General features: G+C 30.8%; 2 protein-coding genes and 1 long non-coding RNA gene across 3 annotated transcripts; 1 reads left to right on the top strand and 2 right to left on the bottom strand.

The window, feature by feature from the left end:
* Positions 1-558: 558 nt before the first annotated feature.
* On the bottom strand, positions 559-3,564 carry LOC114738702 (cinnamoyl-CoA reductase 2-like). The gene is made up of 5 exons (XM_028926769.1): positions 3,284-3,564; positions 3,009-3,163; positions 2,448-2,633; positions 1,894-2,246; positions 559-997 (listed from the first exon to the last, which is right to left on the bottom strand). The coding sequence occupies exons 1-5, from the start codon at positions 3,432-3,434 to the stop codon at positions 814-816; spliced, it is 1,029 nt and encodes a 342-aa protein (XP_028782602.1). The 5' UTR covers positions 3,435-3,564; the 3' UTR covers positions 559-813.
* On the top strand, positions 934-24,130 carry LOC114738704 (uncharacterized). Its single transcript, XR_003739556.1, has 3 exons — positions 934-1,019; positions 5,842-5,844; positions 24,119-24,130. It is a non-coding gene; the product is annotated as an uncharacterized LOC114738704 (long non-coding RNA).
* Positions 20,204-21,150, bottom strand: LOC114738703 (40S ribosomal protein S12). Its single transcript, XM_028926770.1, has 3 exons — positions 20,827-21,150; positions 20,579-20,644; positions 20,204-20,504 (listed from the first exon to the last, which is right to left on the bottom strand). The coding sequence occupies exons 1-3, from the start codon at positions 21,133-21,135 to the stop codon at positions 20,445-20,447; spliced, it is 435 nt and encodes a 144-aa protein (XP_028782603.1). The 5' UTR covers positions 21,136-21,150; the 3' UTR covers positions 20,204-20,444.
* Positions 24,131-24,680: the final 550 nt, after the last annotated feature.

Below are 24,680 nucleotides of genomic sequence, written 5' to 3'. Positions count from 1 at the left end.
TTAGGATCAAAATTTGATTAGCAAGAATATTTTTGAAAAAACAACAGCTACTTATTACAAATAATTAACTTAACTAGTTTTCTTAATCTACTCAAATTATTTAGCTAACTTTTATATTAAGAACCGAGAGTAGTATTAAGTAGTAGCTAAGTTTTTGACAAAATTAACTGCAGAATATAACTTAGATGAAGAGGATTACAAGATGGAGTAGCGTATTACTAGTTTCAAAACTAAAGTTAACAGCCGTTTTAAAGATAATCATTATTGCCATAGTCATTGACCCAATCATTCATATTAATATTATTTATGGTTGAATCGATTTTGACGTTTCTAAAAGTCTCTGTTTATCTCTGATTGGTTCCTCATCCCTTCAAGAGAAATATTTTAACCCAACATGAAAAGTCCATGTTCAAGTCCCACAAGAAATTTAGAGCAAACTAAATTGGGTAACGTGCAAACTAGATCGATTAAAGATGGATTAGAAGATGAAAAGATAACACATAGATGATAAATTCAAAGTTAAAAAGAGAGAAACCAGACTAAACAAACGTTGACAAGTTAAAATGAGTAAGGAAAAGCAAATATATTGATCGATTTTACTACTTTTACAGAGAAGAACCGTTGGAAGGAATTGTCTGAAGTCTGATACAGATATCCAACACATTCACAATTCTAATCTTAAATATTCTCATCAATAGCTTCGTGTGGACCCAGCTTACTAAAAACTGCTTCTCTTCATCTTTAATGATAATAATAATAAACAATACTTGGGAACTAATTACTTGGGCAGTAATAACTGATTAAACTGTATGTCTAGGATTTAATCTGAACAGATTCTGCTTGCTTGGTGGGAAGAGGAAGATGGCCTTTGTCCTGCAGGCTCTTGACGGTGTCGTATAAACATTGATCCACTGGCGTAAACTCTAGTCCTAAATCCTTCAGCTTCTTGTTAGAAAATGTGTAGGGTTTTGCTCTTGGATTCTTCTCATCTGAACATCTGCTTGTGCCATATATTTATAGTTAAAAATTCAAACGTGTCAAAGTGAAATGCATTCTTCTCAGTTTTGCATAAAAACAAAGGTTCATGATCAGACAATGTATCCACCCACCAAGTTTTTTACAAGAAGAAAGCATAAGCATGATGTAATGTTGTTAGGAAATAAGCTAAAGCCAATTATTGACCCCCTCAACGCAACAGAGTCAAAATTAGAGTAATAATGAAGAACCACGCAGGCCCTTGAAATACTGGAAACAGATGGTCTGACAAGGACATTGGGTTAGGTAAGAACTTCTAGGCCCCATTTTTTGGTACTAAAATAGATTAAATTGTGGTTCACAGGCTTCTTTTGGTTTGAAATTCAACTGTGCATCAGATAAATACAATCAAGACAAAGTTGGTGTACCAAATGGACCCCTCTTTCTACGTAATATCCATCTCCATATTTTTTTTTCCAGAAGTCAAGCCCAAAAAAAAAAACAAAAAGAAAAGTCATTCATGGTAGGCCTATCATTGTTCAACATTGGTTCTCACCTAATAAGGATGACATGAAAGCCAGAGGATGGCTGCCTATTATTTATTAAGTGTTGTGTCATTTTCCAACTACCCCGGATGGGATATCCCAATATTCCAGTGTTAAAGATGAAGATTAATTACTTCCTTTGAAATGAAAAAATGTGGCTTAATGTTACTTAGATTTACCATCAACTCAAATTTCCTCATCTTCCTCCTTACACAACAACCTATCATCATTTGCCACTTCAACGAGAAAATTTGTTCAAGTATTCTTAAGAATTCCTAGTCATTAGGACCAAAAACTGAGTGCTTCTGTTTCTCTTAGTAGAAATAATGAACAGAAGATAATGTTCGGCATAAGTGAATAAAAATTGACTTACTTGGTAGGAATTGGGTATTCTGGGAAGTATTTGGCCAGGATCTCAACCAGCTCTCCACGGTGGAGGGAACTCTCAGAACATAAATAACGACCAGAGGCAGAAGGAGTCTCATAAACCAGAATATGGGCTAATGCCACATCCTTGACATGAACATAAGCCTGAGTAGCATTTGCATAGGTCTTGGCAGAGCCAGTGAGATACTTGAGGATGTGAATTGTGCTAGCATTTATAGCGGATTGAAGCAATGGTCCCAGCACCAACACTGGGTTCACTACAACCAAATCCACCCCTCTTGCTTTTGCCTCATCCCATGCCGCTTGCTCTGCCACTGCCTTCCCATAGCAGTACCAGTTCTGCAAAATCCATCCCATCCCTCGTTATATCAGCGTCACCAAAATTTCCCACAAATTAACCACTTCACTCGAATCTAATCTTAACACAAGTAAGGCCAATCCAAGGGCTTGTGTTGTACACAATTTTGATGCCTCGCTAGTTCCAGAATATGAACATCAGGGCATTTATGATTGAGATGAGAATGGGGTAAGTGGAAGTACCTTTGTGTTCTTGCAATATTCCAAATTGCTCCAGCAAGACTCATCAACCACCGCATCAATGCTCCTGCTGGGGTCCATGTAAACTGCTCCAATGGATGACGTGAACACCACTCTTCGCACTTTTGCTTCTGCAGCTGCTATGATCACATTCTTTGTTCCATTCACTGCCGGCTCCACCATCTCTTCCTGTGTCATTTCATTATTTTTGTTATTATGCCTTCATTCTCGCATTAAATGCATTTTCCATGTAACTTCGCAGGTCCAACCACTGTTTATTCAGAGTCAGATCGTTTGTTTGTTTTGGTTTGGTAATGTGGATCTTAATATATGCAAGAGAATTACCATCCTCATGAGAGGATACCTTAATGGCGGGACCCGCCAGGCATTGAATTATGAAATGGTACTCCTGCTACTGATAATTATTAATCATTTCATATTTGAATGCACGCTTCTTTTTCTTGTCTTTCCCATCCATTTTCTCGCCTCCCAAACGGCAAAACCATGAGTGAGAGGAAATTTGTATGAATTGAAAGAGTAAAGACGAGGCAGAGAGAGACTCACGGGGTTGTCTGTGACGGGAGAGGCCGTGTGAATGACGCCATCACAGCCATTAACAACAGCTTTCACAGACTCAAGATCAAGAAGATCAACCTTATGAAGAGTTAGCCTCTCCAGCGCTCCTTCCAACTCCTTCAAGTGTGCGTTCTTAGAATCATCTGATCACCAGATTTCAAAAACACCCACATCAGAGAAAAACCAAAAATCAATCTCAGAAAGATAAATAACGTGCAACATGAATTTTGATTTCATTAAAAATCGGCGGGATCAATACAAACCTGGATTTCTGACGGTGCCTCTAACAGTGTATCCTCTCTCGAGGAGAAGCTTGACGATCCAAGAGGCGATGAAGCCACCGGCGCCCGTGACGCAGATGGTTTGGCCGGAACCTGATGGGGTGGTCGTAGCGTCGGCGGCGGCGGCAGGCATGGTGGGTGGCGTCAAGATTGTCCGTAAACAGGGACGAAGAAATGGAAACGAAGCGTAGGATCAAGCAAAAGAAAGAGAATGGTCTGTGGCGGGGGTTGGTGAGGAGGGGGGAGAGAGAGAGAGAGAAGGAAGACGTTAGAGAGTGAAGAAGATGATCTGGCTTGACAATGGAAAGTGGAATGGAGGCATGGCCTTATATAAACCAGAAGTGCCTACCAGAATTACCAACCCCAATACAAAATCAAATACGGAGTATTACTTTTCTTTTATTCCCACCATTTTATTGTTCTTCTTCTTTCTTTTCTCTCTCTTTGGACTTGTTTTTCTGCTGAGTGGAAAAAGTTTCCTGTTTAAATCTTGCTCCAGTCTTTTCTTTTTTTCTTAATTAATTAATAATATGGAAAAATCATTCCACGGTACTTAGATATTAATGGCATATAAATCATTTCAAAATTCAAAATATAAATTTTTTTAAAAATAAAATAAAGGAATAAAATATAGAGTTTTAATCTATTTTTAATTTATAATTGACTTTAATTTTTTGGATATATGAGGCCAAATTAATGAAAGTGTGAGTCATCTTACTCACAACATTTTCCTTACAAATTAAGTTATAAATGTAGGGATCAGTACGTGTAATTGAGAAAATTATAAGAATCCAATTAAAAAAGAAAAGAAACTACAAAAGCTTATTGAAAAAGAGATGAAATTATACAGGCTTGTATATTAATTTTTAATCATATACTACCTCCGGTCCTTATTATAAGACCCCGTTTGACTTTTTGTTTGGTCCTAATTATAAGACCCCAATCCATTTTGTCTCTCATATTTATGCATTTTTTTCCAAGATAATCCTTTTAATAATGATAGTTCTAGCCAATATACTTAATTAGTAAGGATATTTTAGGAATGATAACACTTATTTATTACAAATAACTAACTTAACTTACTTCCTTAATCTTCTCAAATAAGTCAAATGGGTCTTATAATTAGGACCGGAGGTAGTATAGTACTATTTTGGTCTTAAATGTAAGACTTATTTTGTAATATAAGTTACACTATAAATAAGTCTAATATTTACAACTAAAAGAATATAAAACTTGGAGAATTATTTGTAAGTAGTGAGTGGTATACTCAAAGTAATATATTTTAAAATTATATAAAAATTTGTCATAAAACATATTATCTGTAAATTAAAAACTAGTCTTTATATGGGGGGAAAGGAAAAATCACCCATGGGGTCAATTTTCAAGTAAGAAAAGAAATATTAATAGGCTTCCAAATTTCATTTAATACTAATAAATTTTAAGGAAATTAATATTTACAACTCAGACTTTCATATTAAAACTCGTAAATATTATGTTCCTAATTTTCGGAAAAAAATAAATTGTACTCCTCCGGTCCTTATTATAAGACCCAATTTGACTTTTTATTTGGTCCTAATTATAAGACCCAATCCATTTTCTCTTTTATATTTATACATTTTTTTCAAGATAATCCTTTTAATAATGATAGTTTTAGCCAATATACTTAATTAGCAAGGATATTTTAGGAATAACAACATTTATTTATTATAAATAACCAACTTAACTTACTTCCTTAATCTCCTCAAATAAGTCAATTGGGTCTTATAATTAGGACCGGAGGAGTACTATTTTATTGCTTGGTTGCTTTCATGGCCGATTGTCTACCAAATATATGATGACTAGAATGAATCTTGCGCCACATTATATATATGCTTTTTGCAATAATTATTTTGAAACTTGAGAGCACCTTTTTCTTTCCAATGTAACTTCACGAGTAGGATCCTGAAAAATCTGATGCAATGACTGGATTTTGACGTTAGTATTTAGTGCTTCATGAGATAACATGGTCTTTGTAGAGTCTAGATATAAGAAATGAGTTATCTTCAAGTTAAAAATAATGTTATCTTTAAACATGAAAATTCCAATTATGATAATATTAGTATGTATTTTAATGTAATTAAGCAGCTTAAGATTAGATTAAAACCAACTTATTAGATGATAGAAATAGGCACACTAAAGCTATATAACATTGGTTTGACTTTTTCTTTTATGCCTTCCCCTTTTTTTTTTGGCTGCATAAAGGCGTATGCTGCTTCTTCTTCCTTTTTTTTATCAAAAAAAAATTGAGGTTGAATTTGTGTGGGAATTGGGTAGCTCTGTCTGTCAAGTTTTTAATTTTTGATCTGCACTGCTTTTCCAACTGTTGTATTCTGTTTCCTCTATCGATAAAGATTTTGCTTTGTTAAAAAAAATAATAAATAAATGTTTGATTTGGTGTTAATGACAGCAAAACTTTTTTCACTACAGTATAGATATTCTTTTATTAGAAACTGTTAGGTAATAAATACAGACATCTCTCCTAATAAGAGTTTAAATATTAGTTCGTCACGCGGACTAATCCGCACCTTGATGACAGCGAAATTTGAATTGATTGTATCGTTTTTTGCCCTTTCCATGCCGAAACAGTTTTCCCACCTAATTTTTGGGCCCAACTTTTTGTTTGCCGGAAAATGCTAACAGTTTTTTTTTTTTTTACCAGAGCTAACACCATATTTATACCTTATAAATATAGGAGATATATATAATTATTTTATTATTGTTAATAATATAAGGGGCTTGCAAATTGTATGAGGATCCATTAATTAATGCTCCTTTAATCTTAAATATAAAAATTAGATAATTAATTTAAAAGAAATTAGTCCAGTTAATTATATTGATTACAATAAATGCAAGTTCGTTTCTTCAAAATATTCTCTTTGATCATTGGAAACCCTTTTCACATATACAATTAGTAAAAAGAGTTTGGCAAAAAAATTATAAATTTGAGAAATAAAATGAATTAATATCTAAGACTAGAATAGATACCCTAAATAGCTCCTACAATTTTCATAAAACACTTCATTTAAAAAAAAGAAGCCTATAACCATTATAGGTCAGTACTTCTAAGTGACAAGCTTCTGGAAAGACTGTGAGGGGCGAGGGCACAACAAATAGAGCAACCAATAATATTTTTTTAACAGGGAAAAAAAAAAAACCCTTTTGACAAGGGAGCCGAAGCCAAAGCAAGAGCAGAACATTTAAATTAAAGAAAAGTTCAAGCTAATTAATTAATAGATAATGGATGACTTTCGAGTACCAGGAAGCCTGATTTTTTAAGAAGGTAAAAGTAATTAATTATTTGTTATTAAGGCGTAATTAATTAACTGTGGACCAATTAGATAATTATTATTAAGGCATAATTAATTAAAAGTAGCAGAAAACATAGTTGAACTAATCAATTAATTGAGTGAAAGATTTTTCCGAACTAATTCTTCCCTGTTTCTTCTATAATTGTTTTTATCACATAAATTAAGAAATAATTAATATGTCATAATTTTTTAAAATTTTCTTATATGCCCTTAATATATATTTTAGTAATTACCATTGTCTTGGACTCCCACAAGTGATTGAAAATAAGATAATATTCAATATTAATAAATAGAAATAACATTTTTCTTTTTAAAAATGACAGTTAAAAAATAAAGAATTTCCATTTTAAATACATGTGGGAAAAATTATTATTTAGAGTGCACGTGAATTGTCTAATAAACACTCTTCTCTATCTTAAGCTCATAAACAACATAATGACATATTTAGAGCACACGTAAACTGTCTAAATAACCAATCTATATTGATTAATATACGTAGCAATACGTGTGTGTTGAAAAAGAAAGGATTATTAGAAAATTTCTTGTATCTAGAGAGTTTGTTTTCCTGACTTCTAATCCAAATGATTTTAGATACTTAGAACCTAAAGAAAATGATTGAGAATTTAAAAGAAAGGAAAAGAAAAAGAATATAGTTTCATCAATTTTAAAGGTAAGTTTCACATTTTCAAACATTTAAATCGAGTTTATAGCTCTTAATATAATACATGTTTGTGAAATTACATAACATCAATTTCAAAAGAACTTGGAGGAAATAAAAAAAAATCTCAACTAAAAAAATTAATTACTAATAGGTCATATTTATGGCAAAATGTCACGTTATGACATGTAAAATACTATCTCCGATCCTAATTATAAGAGCTAGTTGACTAATTTGAGGAGATTAAGAAAGTAAGTTGAGTTAGTTATTTGTCCTAAATAGGTGTTGTCTTTCCTAAAATATCCTTATTAATCAAGTGTATTGACTAGAACTATCATTGTTAGAATCATTACTTTGGAAAAAATGTATAAATATGAGAGACAAAGTGAATTGCGGTCTTATATTTAGGATCAAAATAAAAATCAAATAGGGTCTTATATTAAGAACCGGGAGTAGTATTAATATCATAGGCTAAGAGGGACTAATTAATAAACTTTTAATTGGGATTTTTCTATAACTTCCCCTCTAAATTATCGAGAATCCGAACTTCTGCAAGGAGGGGTGAATGTGTTGCATGCTTTTGTATAAAATAAAATGTGCACTTCCTCGTGCTTTTTTGTTTTTGGTGAACTTCCTCATGTAAAAGCTGGAAAAACACACAGACGAAGATAAAATACATTAATTAATTAAAAATAAAAAATTATTGTAAGATTATAATATTTGTAGGAGAAAAAGAAAATATTAGTCAAAAAGTAAAACCATAAAATACAAGTATCCATGTCGTTGTCGGGCAATGCCTAATAGCTTCGTTTCATTTTTTTGGTTTCAAATGACACATTTTACTAAGTAACAATGTAACATGTAAATGTAAGGAAAAATGATACAAAAATGACACTTTAACTTTAAAATCCCAAAATGGATATTTAAATAAGGCTAATATCATTTTCAGCGCCTCAGACTAAATATGAATTTTGAATTAATTGGAATGATGAAATTGCCCTTATCAATTACAAAACGTGGGACTCACATTCACTAGCACCAGAAGAACTTACTTTAATAGGAAAGAAAGGAGACAGAATGTGTGTAAAGCTTATTAGAAGGTAAGGAGAAGGTGCTGGTTTAAAAGTATAAGTATTTTTTTTGAAATCATGACTCTTTTGATCCTCCTACCATCGTTGTGGTGTTCTATTTTTTCATTTTGATAGTTTTGGATTCTGAGTAAGTTGAAGGTTTAGAGGAGATGGGGTGCTGCATTACATAAGTTGAACGTTGTTTATACAGGGGTGTTGGTTCTTTTTTTTTTTAGGTGTGAGAATGATTAGAAATTTAAACATACGGGTAGGCTAGTTTTGGATAAGGTTTGGGTTTTGGCTAACTTAGTTTTTTTAGCTTGAGAGAGAGATGATGGTATGACAATAGGTAAGTTGAGGTTCTTCATGTTGGGGTGTTGATTTTTATTTTTAACTTGTGAGAATGGTTAGATACGGCAACATAGAGTTGGTTAGTTTGGGATAGGGTTAGTGTCAGATAGAGTTTAGAATTATTTGTTTGTGGGGATAATAGATTGTAGTTTAAGAAAATTTGCAGAAGCTCTACAATGGTTACATAAATGGGAAGGTTGAATTTCAATAGTAATAATATTGTGAAGTTTGTTGTTAATAGAGACAGTGGAGTAATGAGATGCTACATTGAACTTAACATGAGAAGTAATTGTGTTGGGTTGATGAAATATCTTTGTCAAATAATTGACATTGTGATGGAATTTTTTTGTTCTTTGTGACGGGGTAGAATATAAAATGACATGCAATATTGGATCAATATCTTTTTTCTTAGATACTTAAGACAGTTTGGTCATTCTAGTTAATTTTGAAATCCCTATTTTGTTTCATGTGACGAAAATAAGATTTTCCTTATTCAAGTATTCATTTTGGGATTCCCAAATTAAAATGTCATTTATATGTTGTTTTCCCTGAATGTAATTTGAGCATAATCTAATACATTGGGTTTGAAACTATTTCTCCATCACGAAGGGTTTAATTTAGATGAATAAATCTTACCTATTTATAGGTCACTATCATTGTTGTTTATTTGAACGTATAATTTTACAATTTATTTATTATTCTATAAATTTTGTTCTCACGAAATATAATATATATTATATAAAGATAAAATTTGAAAGCTGTTAAATTTTTAAAAAAGAGTTAATAAGATTTAAGATTTTTCTTAATTTCTATAAAATATGTTGGAACTGATTTATAAATGGACTAAATGAATATTTTGGAATTAGGCTTTTGTAAAATAACCCAATTCTCTTCGTGAAATTAGTTGTCACCGCCTTGGTTGTCGATGTTATTTGATAAATCACAATTGTCACTTTTTAAACTATTCTTGTCATTTTATTTTGTTTTTTAGATCTCAAATTAAGAGCATATAGATAATTTGGCTACAAAATTCAGCCCTAGATTTTCACAGTGATTAGGCAATTTCAAAATCCGAATTGAAATTTACAAATTGAGGGATATATTGGTGTCTTTCTCCCTAAAAATAATGCATAATATGAAAACCATTGCAAATTACATTATTTATGGGCCATAAACATTATGACTTGTGTGACTTCATTTTTAATGCTCTTTATGACACACATCCACGTCGTTTGAGATAGTTTAATTGACGTTAAATATAGTTTAGTTGACGAGGAATTGAAGACACAAAAATTAATTGAAATAAGTATTTGATAGAAAAATATCAGAATGGATCGAAAACATACCGGGTCGGATCTCGGATCGGGTCAGTCGGATCTTCTTAACTCACGCTTAAGCTAGACTATAAAAGTCTGAGCTTTTAAGTGCACATCAGAGCACCTCTTTTGCAAGAAAGAAAATAAGAGAGAGAGATAGTAGGAAAGCTCTACTACTGGAGTGATTTGAACTGATGGGGGGAAGCCTCTATTTATAGCTTTTGTCAGGGATATTTTGGGTAGCATAAAAATATCCACTGAGCCCATCAGATAAAATCTGAGATAAGATATAATATATCCTTATCTCATAATATCATGATATTTTGAATTCAAATCCAGAATCAATCACAATTAATTCTAAATATATATACTTAATATATATATTTAATCTACACAATATAAATTAATTAATTTAATATAAATTAATTAGATTTATATTGTAACCGATATGATTCAGGGTGTTTGATCAAGTCAAACATATCACAATATCGCTTGGATATTTGACTGATATATTCTCTTTATACCCGGTCAAATAATCCGGCCCATCAAGGGCGGATCCAAGCCCAAAAAACTAACAGTATTTATTTTGCGGGTGGGAGTGTGATTGTTGAAATTAAAATGAAATCAATAAGAAAATAAATAAAAGGGAGAATTAGAGAGAAGCACCAATAGGGAGGGATATTTATGAGAGAGGATCATAAAAATTCAAATTATTTTAAAAGACCAAATATGCAAATATAAATTTAAAAATATCATATTGTTCCTGTCTAAACCTCCGATATTTTTTCCTATATTCCCCCTACATGTTATTTTTAAAACTAATACAAATTAATAAAATTTACTAAATTAAACTTGATTTCTTTCAAAATTGATAACCTGCGTAAAAAATCAATTAAAAAATACGTAAACATAATTCAAAAAAATAAATTTTATTTTATTATAAAAATAAAATTTTGTTATAACCATGACAAATTTTAATTAAAAATAAAATTTGTATAATTTTATTAAAATTTAGATTATTACATAATATATTATATACATAACTTTAAAAAATTTAAAGAAAATTTGTATAATTTGTTTTTTATTTTATAAGAAATTTATATTAGACTTAGAAATAAAAAAATCATAGGATACTAAGAAATTTAAAAAATTCAGATAATCTTTTGTAATTTTATGCAAAATATGTAACCACGATTGCTTTTATTGGACAATACTTAATTGTATTCCAGAAAATATTTTCAATAAAAAATTTCAATAAATCACAATATAAACAAATGATAATAAGGTTCTTTTTATTTTTTTGGAAAATGATAGTTTTTTTAATGATCTTAATCAATTAATTATAAAATATTGGTAGAAATTTTAACATACTGAAAATTAGTTTATTTTACAAAAAATTATTTTTAGGGACATATCCCCTTGTTGTAATTCGTTCAAGTGAAATACAATTTCTTTTATATTTGTTAATTTTTCATATCTTATATTTTATTTATATTAATATGTCATATAATTAGGTGGCTTTTGTGAAATGATTTTGAGGAGGGGTCTTATAAAGTTATAATAGTTATCTGAATTCTTTAAATTTCTTGTCATTACATGAACTTGTTGTTTTAAATCTGACATAAATTTCTTATAAAATAAGAAATTAATTATGCAAAGTTTTTTTATTTTTTTTTAAAATTGTGTATGTAATAAATTATATAATAATATAAATTTTAACAAAATTACATAACTTTTATTTTCATTTATTTTCAAAATTTTAATTTTTATGAAGAAAATAAAAATTTAATTTTTCACATCACTAAACAATGCCTGCATATTTTTTTTTAATCAATTTTTACGTAGGTTGTAAACTTTAAGAGAAATAAGGTTTAATTTGGTAAATTTTATTAATTCGTATTAGTTTTAAAAATAAAATGTAGGATGGAATATAGGAGAAATAAGAGATTTGGAAAGGGACAATATGGTATTTTTAGATTTATATTAGAATATTTGGTCTTTTTAAATAATTTTAATTTTTACGATCTTCCCTCATAAATATCACTCCCTATTGGTTCTTCTCTCTAATTCTCCCTAAATAAAAGAAATGGAGGGCGGGGAGTAATATAAAGTTTTTTTTCTTTTAGTGAAGGAGTAATAAAAATTACTAAAATCTTATATTTAGAATTAAAAGAGACTTCTCAATTAGCACTTATATTTGAGATTTAATGGAGTACCATGAAAAATGTTACAAGTCGCATAATTTATAAGCCATACTCTTCATAGAGAGATTATAAAGGACTTCTTTTTAATTTTCAGCATAGGAGAACCACGATGTCAATTTCTTTTGTTGGGCCTACATAATGACATAAAAAAGGTTAAAAATTACAATATCTCAATTTAGGTACTTAAATGGTAAAAATTTTAAGTAAAGAAATGATGCTTAATTTAATATTTTACAAATATATTTAAATGACAAAAATACTATTGCGTCAAAAAGTTTATTAATAAGTTATGAATTAGTAATGACAAGTGTTGAACAGCCAATAACAAGAAATGCATTGATAATGACAAGTTATTTATTTATAAATTTCAAGTGATAATAACCAGTGTTGAACAACTAATGACAAGAAATACATTGAGAATGACAAGTTCGATTGCTTTTTTTTTTAAAAAAAAAAATCTAATACAATGGTATTTTAGTTATTTGACTCTATTTACAAAATACCATACCAAACACTACTTCCTCCTCTAGAATTTTGACATTTTAGATATATGAATTGAAATGTTACAATTTTCAACTTCTTTTTATATCATTTTTCCTATTAATTAAGTTTACATAATTTGATATCGTATTTATTTTTTTAAGAAGGAAATTTAAAAGGAAAATTCGTCATAAACCCCCAACTGAAATTTATTTAGAGAATTGGACCGAACAAAACATCTTGAAAATGCTAGGAAATTTTCAGTGTACACAACAGTGATTAAAAAAGGACCAAATTAGCCTTATAAAAGGTAGTTTTCAGTGTACACAACAGTGATTAAATATGCAATTAGCTTCCTGTTGATGCAATAAGCTTTTATAACAAGAAAGTGACCTTTTACGAATATTCAGTTTTCACACCCAAATACCAGGCTCATTTTTATCATGTCAGGTCCCATTCTCTAAAAGAGAGATTTCAGTTAGGAGATTTATGGCCAATTTTCCCAACTTTAAATGAAGTGGGGTGTACTGTGAATGATGAAATTAAATTGAAATAAATAAAGGAAGGAAGGAAGGTACCAGAAAGAGAGGGTGGTTGAGAGAAGTGGGAAAGGAAGCTTCATGCAAGGGAGCGAGGAATGGCGTTGGCAGCACAAAGCACGAGACGATTTCTTTGTGGAGAGTTGGTGATTCCGTCCACAAATTTCTTCGTCTCTTTCTCATTCATGATTCAACAACCCTATTATTCCACTTCCACCAACCCTTATTCCATTTTTTTATTTTCTTTTTTTTTTCTTTCTTTTAGTGGTTTGGCTTATTTGAAGCAATCAAAAAAAGTTTCTTCGAATTTATTAACAGCCTCATGAACCGCCTTCGGTTTATAATAAGTCCCCTTGTAAAGTATTTTTCATGATCCATATTATTAGTTTCTTTGTTGAATTTAGCAAAGGATTTATATTTTTTTTCCTTCAAAAGTGCCCTTCACATGATTAACTTTCAATTTATTGGGAAGTGACGTAACCATTTAACGTTAATCAAGGGTAGTTCTAGAATACCTTTTTTGACAAAAAAGAAACCACTAACTAATTTCAACCCTTTTTACATGTAATTTGATTAAAAAAGTATTAAATTGCATACAATGTATTCCTCTATTCCTATTTATAAAAATGGAGAATATCTTTTGTCCTTAGTTTAAGTGATCCTATCAAATTCATCATATAAACGTACAGTTTTAGTTTTAGTTTATTGTGCAATAATTTTTTTTTAAAAAAAGTATATAAAATCAAATAAGGTAAAGTAAAAAAACTATTTAATTTTAAAATAAAATTAATAAAGGTTAAATTTTGTATTAATTTAAGTATAAGCACATGGAAAGTTTAGAATGAGTGAAGTAAATCATACTCATATAGATAGGACGAGTGAAATAAAATAAATCATACTCCTTCCTATCTTGAATGTTGTTGTGGTCTTATTTATAAGATAAAAGGAGAAGATTTTTTTGTCTTATTTATAATCACCTCATTGAATTACTAATATGATTGTATTTTACCTTTGATTTGTTATTGTGTAAATTATTATTTTATAACAAAATATATGAAATAGCAATAAATGTTACCAAATTTTAAAACAGAGTTAATGAAAATAAATCTTCCCAATTATTAATATATGCTATACTTCAGAAAAACAAAGTCGACATATTTATATAAAAAATTTAATAACATGGCTTATGAACGTAATAAAAAGGTCTATTCGAACAAAGTAGTAATTTAATATGGTTGTAGTTAAAAGCATTTGAACCATCAGTTGTTTGTGTGAGGACTTCGAATCATCAGTTCCCAGGGTTGGTGCTTTTACATGCCAAATAATCACGGAACCATCTCCAATAACAAATACTCAACCTATTTTTTTCCTTGTTTTCAAATATTCCTTTCATTCTTTTTCATAACTTACAAATAAGTAAATTATAGTATATGTTAAAAGGACAATTAAATATAATAAATATATTTAAAATATATTTTTATTTATGAAGAGAGTGTATGAGAGAGATCAGTATGAATGAAACATATTAAAATTTCATATATCTCTAAAATATACTCTCTCTAATTCAAAATATAAGTTTCAAATAATTAAATTATGCAACTCAAAAATTTGATTAAAGACAATAAATATAAAAAAATAAATTATTTTTCTAAAGTATTCTTATTTATAAAAAAAAAGTGAGTGAGGAAGAGAATGAGGAAAAAGAAATGAGAGAGAATAAATAAAAAAAGAGTTCAGAGACATGTATAATTAATTAAGAATAAAATTAAAAAAAATACTAAATGATCAGATAAATTCAAATTACGGCTTATAATAAAAAAAACTACATTTCTTAAGAATTTTGAAACTTATATTTTAAATCGAGACAGAATCTAAGGAGTATATTGTAATCAGATTTTGGTCTCAAAATTGAAGATCACAAGTCTCAATTTTTCAATCCTCTCTTTTATTTCTCCCGGTTCACAATATTAGTTACTTATAGAAGAATGACTTAATCCAAAATGTAAGTCACTTGGAGAGCATTTTAACACTTATTTATCAATTTTTTCTTTAGAATTAATTTTTAAATATAACTCTTTATGTTTTTTTTCCCTTTATTCACAATCTCATTTAATATTGCGTAAAATTTTTTTAAAAAAATTCAATTTAAAACAAATTTAATGAGCTAACTATATTTTTTCATACTAACAAATTAGTTTAAGTGAATCATAACGTGTAATTACTATTACTTTCGGTTTTTACTAGTTGATTAATTTGAGTAAATTAAAAAAATTAGTTATTTAAAATAAATAAATTTTATTTTTTCTAAAATACCTTTACTAACCACGTGTGATGTGTGTTAGTTAAAAACTTTTAATATGTGCGGTTACTATAATGACTATTTTAAAAAAATAAATAAACATGATAAACAAATTAAATTGAGATTTTATATTTAAAATTAAATTAAAAATCAAACTAATTTTTATATTGAAAAAAATGAGGCGCGGTTATAGTAGTTTCTTATGAGGGTTGTTAAAATGGATTGCTGGATCTGAAATACAAGTCAAGAGTCAACTATCGTGTGATCCGCGACATGAACCTACAACGGCAGCAGCAAAATGGCTCTTGTCTCCGTACATTGACTCAAACAAGGTCAACCCTCACCAACCCCCCCCAACAAAAAACTCCAATGAGCCATGTGCCCCCTTTTTTATTCCTTCATTCATTTACTTATTTATTAACCTTGCCATATTTTTATTTCATGTGATAAAAGTTTCACTATTTTAAAGGGAAAAAAACTGCTTAAATTATGCTTGGTATTTGTATTTCATTATTTCAAAATATTGAACTCCTAAAGAACTCTTTATGATGATGATGATAAACTCAATTTATTATATCTAATCCATAAAGAAAAACAATCTCATCAAATTAATTAATATTTAAAAAAAATAAACCAAAGGATGTATATTCATTTTCCACCTAATAAAAGTTTACTGCTTCTTCCAATCTTAAATAATGATAAAAACAGAATACTAATAGACGAATGTGTTTTAGTTCTAAATATAATATCTTAATACACTATCTCTTATCAAGCTCGTAACTTTTTTACTAAACTATTTCAACTAATTATACATGTTAAAGGGGTTTTATCAAAAGAATAATATCCAATGAAAATATTTAAAAGGAATACTTTAGAACAAAACAACATATATTTATTAAAAAAAACTAATATAACTAATTTGTATAATATATATAAATTAGTTATGCAGCTCTAATATTTATGAGCAGGAGTATTAGTTTTCTGTAGTAGAGGAAGGTTTCAATATTTTATGATCTCAAAATCACACTTGCAACTTCTAAAAGAAATCGTAATGAATTTGATTATGAATTGAGGTTGAAGCTTCCCTTTTTGAAATGGAATCAAAGTATTGAGATCCAGGAAGTCGTTAACTTGATGCCAGCGTGGTTGGCTTGATGCTGAAGGAAATGTCTAATAATAATAATAATAATAATAATAATAATAATACAGAGTCAGAGAGCAACAGGGGAAATGTGTGTGAACGTGAAACTTGTAAAGATTCTTTGTATCGGATTTTTGGGGTATCTCTTACTTTGTTGACCATTTTGGCGTCGCCCTTAGTTGACCAGGCGTGTTAGGAGTTGTACAACCTTATATATTCTAAATATTTCCAAGTTCTAAAGTTGTTTACCATAATTTTCTTGGAGTGCTTTTAGACTTAATTCCTTAACAACTTATTTTAAAAGGGGACCAACATGATCTCTTATTAATATCAGTAGGTTTTTTGCATCTCTTTAAAGCAAAAAAAAAAAAAAAGAATTTATGCTTTATGAAATAAAACTACTTTCACTTGTCCAATACAAAGTCATTTACTGGCTTGAAAGATGAAGGAAAACGGAACTAAATGGAATGCGGAATGAAAACTCACTTGTCTATGAATGCTTTGGTCAAGGGGTGGTTGACTTGTTTAATACAATAATATTTTTTTTGTTCTTTAATATAAAAGTTACCGTGGTGTTATATTTAGTTCTAAATAATATAAGAAATTAATTCATTTTTTCTTATATTTATTATTTTTAAAACTAATTTACCTAACTCATAAACGGATAATCTCATGTAACCATTTTAAGAAAATTATGTCATATTTATTATAGTTAACTAATTTATATGACTTTTTAAATTTACTCAAATAATTAAATAATTTTTATACTAAAAAATAAAAACCACCAATTTTGGATATATGCAGTTGTGGAATTAAAAAAAAAAAGAGTGCGGATTAATCAACACCAGCCCCATCCAAAAAAAAAAGGAAAAGGAAAACCGGAGGAAAGGAGGAAGAGGGATGGAGAGTGCAAAAGAACCGGGAAAAAAAAAATTCCTCCCCTCCTCTTTTCCCCCCATAAACCTTGAACCAAACAGTGCTTAAGGGGGGTTTTTTTTTGTTTGGCTACATACAAACATCTTTCTACTAAAAACAATTTTATTCGAAATATTATCGGCTACTAAATATGAATACCTCTCCAAACACGAATATAAATCTTAACTCAGTATCCGCTTCTACCATACCCAACGATCAATAATCAGGGTCATTATGTTAGGCTGCGTAACACCTTAGCTTCTATATTGGGCTGTGATAGGCGAGGCCCACTCTAATTCACACCTAATAATACTTAATATTCCTTTCAGTTTTAAATATAAAAATTTGTAGACGAATTTGTTTTGATCATGAACATGACAAAGCTAAAACGAAAAAAAATTTAATAAAACAAAATGTACAAATATTTATTCAGAAAATTGCAAATATAAGAGTCTTATTTGCAAATTACTGTAATTGAGCTATGATGTATAAAGGCTTAATTTGCAACAAGTATAGTTTCAACTACATGAACCAATTATTTACAATTTATTTTTCAGCACAAATTTTTAGAACCTGCCCTTCTAGTTCTATTCATAGGGTAGAGGGAGAAAATTTTTTTGTTCTCTTTATAAGGATAAAATTAAAAAATAGTTAAATTTTAAATGAGAATTAATAAAGTTTATGATTTTTCCTGACTTGTAAAAAATATATTCAAACTAACTTATAAATAGGACTAGAGAAATAATTGTTATTCAAATTTGATAATTTTGAGGAGAGATATCACCCAAGAGGAAGCCAAACTGGAACTTGGAGCCTCAGCGTCTAAACACGGACCAGTCTGATGTGGTCCTCCATCTTGTTCACAACACAATTTTTGATTCAAAATATAAGATATTGTCAAGATAATTAATACTAATAAAAATATAAGAGAGAGATAATAAAATTATAACACTAAAGTCAACTTTATCAATTTTAGTGGTAAAATAGAAAAACTCTATTATTTTAGAATAAATTTAATAACGTAATTTTTATTTCTTGGTATTTTTGGAACCTTTGGTAATGTACCCCTTCTGATGATTTAAGAAGTAGTACTGGTGATGGCGGATGATGCGGGGTCATACTAATGTATGAACATCGGATTGATCCGGACAATAATTTAAAAATTAATGGCTTAAATTAAGATTAATTCAGGTTAGACAAGTTATTTAAAATAATATAATTTAATTTAAACATATAAAAATATTTATATATAACTCTAAAAAGAATGATCTTTTTTTTTCCAGGAAAAAAGGTATTTCTGGATCAGGGAGGGACCTACTCATGGCGCTATGGGGGCAAGATGAAGTTCTTATATTAATACATAATATTAATATTTTCTTTAAATAGAAAAAAGAAGCTTAATTGCTCTTTATACGATTTTTTAAAATTTCAAACGCATTTAGTAAAGTGTATTTCTTCTGTAGTTCTTCAAAACCAATTCTATAAAATCAACAGAACATTATCATCACGTACTATTTTCTATCCTTGATATAAGAGCTCGTTTAATTTTTATTTTAATCCTAAATATAAGACCCCAATCCATTTTATCTTTTATATTTATCTATTTTTTTAAGATAGTTTTTGTAATAATAATAGTTCTAACCAATACATTTGATTAGTAAGAATATTTTTTTAAAAATAATACATATTTATTACAAATAACTAATTTAACTAGTTTTCTTAATCTATTCATATTAGTCAACTAGCTTTTATGTTAAAAACCAAAGGTAATATAATTTAGGCTTCTTAAATAAAAACAAGAACGATGTCTTTTAGTCTTTATTTGCTGAACGCCCTAGTAGTCAGCGTAATTTTAATTATGCCCCTCAAGTTTCGTCTCCTTATAGTTGGATGCTCACAGAGTACTCCCTGTCACGCGCCCGTCCCTAGAGATTTAAAACCTGATGCAAGGATCAACAGAGCAGGGTAGGTCCGTTTGAAGATGCTGATGCGGATGACTAGTGATTATATGGGTTTTGACTAAATGTTGCTGTATTATACACTGATTTGACTAAAAGATTATTTGTATGAAAACAAAACTATGATTTTAAAAATATTTTTATGATACACAATAAATATGTAAAAAAATTTAACTCATTTTGTAAAAAGATATCTAGATATCTTACAGAAGCACTTTTCTATGATACCAAACACTCCCTAAAACATGCAAACTAAACTATGGCTAGAAGGTTAAACTAATCATGTGCCTCTCTTTTATGATACACAAAACAGAGCTAAACAGAGTTGTAACTTTTTTTCTGCGCATATGAACAACGTAAGGACAATCCCCCGATTCTGACATATCGATGAAACAAGTTCATGAATTTAGATTCAAATTTAAGGAACGCATTTGAGATCCAGGTTCCACAAGGATTCACTCTTTAAGGTTGTGCCTTGGTTCCGTCCACATTGTTAATAAGTATGTTTATGAACTTTTTGAGAAAAAGATAGTGTTATCTTTTTTTAACCCTACTCTATAATAACGTGGCCAATGAACTGAAGGATAAACAATTCTAGAAACAATCAAGGCGACGATGATTTTCTGGCATCAATCCTCGGTTCAGTATTCCTTATGGTCCACCTGATGTCGTAGATAATCAAACCAACTAATAACAACATTAATAAATTGGAATATATAACTAGTGACGAAAATAACAGTCAATTCAGTTCAAAATTGTATTAAGATATTAAAACGCCTATGCAGGTACTAAGGCTACCCGGGCAAAAATGACTCAACCATTGATTCCAACGAGACCCCCAACTAAAAAGGAAGGTGTCCAGAACTCAGTGAGATTTAACATGCTGCAAAACAACGTTATAGGCTTCATGTTCCTCTCCGAAATCCTGCAATAAGCCAGAGATTAAAACAGGCAAGTAGCAAAGAACATGTGCTTCTATGGCCAATACACAGTTCATACCTTGACAACCACACAAGAGCAGCCAACCACCTTTCTAGCCTTTCCTTCTGAATCAATCTTACACAACTGAAGCATGACAAGGAAACAATGACGGAGACCAAATCTATTAGGCTGTATATTGTAGAAGTATAAATATACTGATAAAACTATTCAAAACCTCAGGTTCAAAAGAAATCTTTAAGAGTTAAAATTTGGAGAGAATGATATTTGCAAGGGATGATAGTAAGATACAGTTAAATGCCACTTACACCAGCCCACTCCCCAAGGGTTTTTGCACTAGGAACTGTCAGCAAGCTAACACTGTGCTCAGCACAGAGGGATTTGACAAGTTTTACGTAGTCAGGTTGGTCACAGTCCTCAGCAAGAACACAGAGCTGCGCAGAATGCTTTTCAATAATCTTTGCGCCTTCATGAAGGCCCCGAGCAAGACCGCCATAAGCCAGTGATTTTCTCAGCACAAGCTGCAAGGCGGTCATGATGTCCATTGGCTCACCTGCAATTGGTGTAGCTGTCTCAGCAGCAACAACAGCCTCTTCTCTGCAAAGGAAACAATTCATAATAAATGAGCAAAACACATCAGACGCTCCTCTTCATCTAAATGAATCCAGAACAATGTTGACAAATGAAAACTTTAAGTAGTCTATCATGATTGGTTTCCAACATTCATAAACAAATACGACACATTTTCTTATCCTTGGTTTTTCCTCTTCCAATTCAATGAAAAAAGGATTGACTTCATCAAAGTTAAAGCTGCAGATGAGTTCGAATCTAAATATAATCCATAATAATTCTCAAGAAAGCACATGGCAATATTTTATGAACCATAATAATCTGCAAATACATCCCCCACAACATATTTGTCACACCCAATGAAATGTCGTCAATTAGTGGTCGACATACAGAGTGGGATCGCCCATGAAGCATAAAAACTTGAAAAAAAGGCAGGTCCATATCGAATGCATATTACAATGGAGTTAGACATAATATCTAGTTACTTGACAGCTTAAAATACACGTCAATTTGTGACCAGTTATCGCATTGCCTTATCAGGGTCAGTGGCCTGTTACATGTCCAACTCAGTACTCATTAATTCAAAAATAATAACAATTAGATTATGAGAAGATCTCATTTAAGAACCTGCCATGCTTCCTATCAAAGATATCTTTTAGGAGAAAAACAAAAAGCATGACAATTATCTGATCACACGCACCGTACACAAGAAAAGATGTAATATAATGATTACTCTTGAGAGTAGAATATTCATACCCGGACATTTTCTTATTGGAAATTGAGCTCTACTTCCTGCACAAGCAAAAATAAACAAAACGCATTAAATCCATACTACAGAGCTAGTAAATGTTAAGCATCATGTGCATTTTCAAGATTAGACTTGAGTTCTTTTTCCCTGGCTGGGTTTGGGTGTTTAACTACAAGGACAAGGACGATAATAAAATCAGCATCACCTAACCCAACTGCAGCAGGACAAATCTAAAATGAAAATCCTTTTTTCCGGCGGCTTTTTTATCGGGGAAAAAAAAAAAGATATACACATATAAGCCCCAGATATAACCGAAAAAAAGGGAGATGCTTCTTCTGAGCTAAATGAAGAATAATGCGATAAGGTGCGTGTGCGTGTGTGCTGACATATCAATCTCCTCTTTTACTCTCCTGATCCCCATCCCTCTCTTCTTCTTTTGTTCTATCTTCCATCCATTGTCCGTGGAGGACAAATACCTCCCCCCCCCGCCCCAAAAAAAAAAAACCTCACAGATCCGCCACTGCCCAACAGGATCACAACAGGTATCTACTAAAAATACAGAAGAAGCTATCATCCTTAAAAGGAATGATACCAGTAAGAGGGCAGAATTTGACCTGAAAGATGAATCTGCCTAAATCCTATGGTTTGTGCTCGCGAGGCAGAATGAAGCGCCAAGAACAGACTTGAGAGACTTATCGGTGGAAACCATAAACCCTAATTTTTAAGCCTAATTTACCGAAATGTTCCTGATAAAGACCCAAATGTCGATTTTGGGCTACGCCCTCATAGTATTTGGTCTTCTTTTCAGGCATGGAGACTCAGGGCCCGGCCCATTCGTTTAGATGAACAAACCTTTTTTTTTAATAAAAAAAAGTATACAAAGAATCCACACACTAAATTATAAGACTGATGCCAGCCATGTGCTAATATGATTTCATTTCAAGCTGCCAACAATCATGGTGATTTTGCAAAGAATCCACACATTACTGGTGGTTTTTTTTTAGCGAATTACATCCACCGTTAGTGGTTGGTTGTTTGTTAGTTCTCCCCCAATCCTTAATATAAAACTCATTTAACTAATTTGATTAGATTAAGAAAGTTAGGTAAGTTAGTTAATTATAAGAAATGTAACACGTTTTTCATAAAACACCATAATCATCTTTCTTAATACCCCTTCTCCCTCTTCTACTTGATTATGGTTAAGGGAGTATCCATAGGGATAGTTTAGAGAAAATTGATAAATATGAGAAATGGGTCTTATATTTAAGACCAAAACGAACTCAACAATTGGGTCCTATATTAAGGACCGGAGGAGTATAATTCTTATCATTCTGTTTTTATTTATAAGTCACTTATATATATATATATATATATATATATAAAGTTTGTCCTTGAATACAAGTCACTTGTGGGGTAATTAATAATTTTTTTTTAATTTTATCCCTAATGACTTAAATAGGTGAGAGAAAATATAAGACTTATTTTTCTAATACTCTTTCTTTAATAAGGGTAAAAGGTAGAAAAAAATTATCAATTTAATGCATTTCTTGATTTGTGGGTTTGTGATACAAGTGACTTATAAATATGACACAAAATTGTTGGTAATGACAAGTGCCAACGGTTTATCAAAACAACTAAATAAAGTTATAAATTTACATAATATGATAATTTTTAGAGAAATTGTATTTTTAAAAATTTTGTAAATGAAAAAACTCTTTGTACGAGATCAAGGGCAAATTGAGCATCCAATTTGGAATAAAATGCCCTAAAGGTGTGACACTGATAGGATCTGGGAATGAAGAGTAAAGAAAGAAAAGGAAGAAAGATGATTTGAGAAGAGAGAGAGAATAGAAGAGGAGAAAGGAGGAGTTAGGAGAAAGACAGGGAAGATAATTTGTCTGAATAATATTCCATACATAACATAGTCTGTCAACATATTGAGTTTAAATACTGCTGAATAATAACCAACAACATAACTGAAAATAACTACTAGCAACCCATAAAATAAGACATAAAAACCCACATAGCATATATAACTACCCTGAATTCTCATGCCTCTTCCTAGAGTAAACCATGAGAGGACGTGGACCGCTATCATTTACCCCCTCCTAGAAAAGAAGCCTTGTCCGCAAGGTTGAATGAGGGAAATTGAGAAGCAATCAAATCGTAAGGCTCCCAACTTCACTCCTCTGAAGGGCGGTTTTTCCACTGAACCAGCAAGTGAACATCCAGAACATATTTGTCATAAATACCCGAGAGTCTAAAATCTTGTTAGGTTCAAGTAAGAGTTCCCAATCTACTGTAACAGGTAGCGGAGGAGGTACATCCTGTGGCTGACAACCATAAGTAGGTTTCAAGAGTGAAACATGAAAGATAGGATGAACCTTCAATTGAGGCAGCAATTGTAGCTCATAGGCAACATCACCAATGCGACGTAGGACTGGATAAGGACCAAAATATCTAGGTAAAAGCTTCTCAAACTTGCGTGAAGCCAAAGAACACTGACGATATGGTTGAATTTTCAAGTAAACCATGTCACCAGGCTGAAATTCGAGCTCCCTACGTTTCTCATCAGCATAGGACTTCATTCTACATTGGGTCGCACGCAAGTTTTCTTTGAGGTTCAATAGGATAGCATCTCCTTCAGCAAGAAATTCAGACAAGTCATTCACCCTTGTGTCATCAGAGTCAACTCGTATCAGATTTGGAGGATCCCTGCCATACACTATTTTGAATGGAGAAAATCCAGTTGAAGAGTGAAACCCAGTATTGTAAGAAAATTCTGCCCAGTGAAGAAATGATTCCAAGACCGAGGATGTTCTTGAGAGAAGCAGCGAAGGTAAG

Source organism: Neltuma alba, unplaced genomic scaffold (genome assembly GCF_004799145.2).
Source record: "Neltuma alba isolate B1F8T4 unplaced genomic scaffold, ASM479914v2 tig00013656_pilon, whole genome shotgun sequence".
Classification (NCBI taxonomy): domain Eukaryota; kingdom Viridiplantae; phylum Streptophyta; class Magnoliopsida; order Fabales; family Fabaceae; genus Neltuma; species Neltuma alba.
Note: the sequence above shows the minus strand (reverse complement) of the source record. Positions and strands in the feature narration are given on the sequence as shown.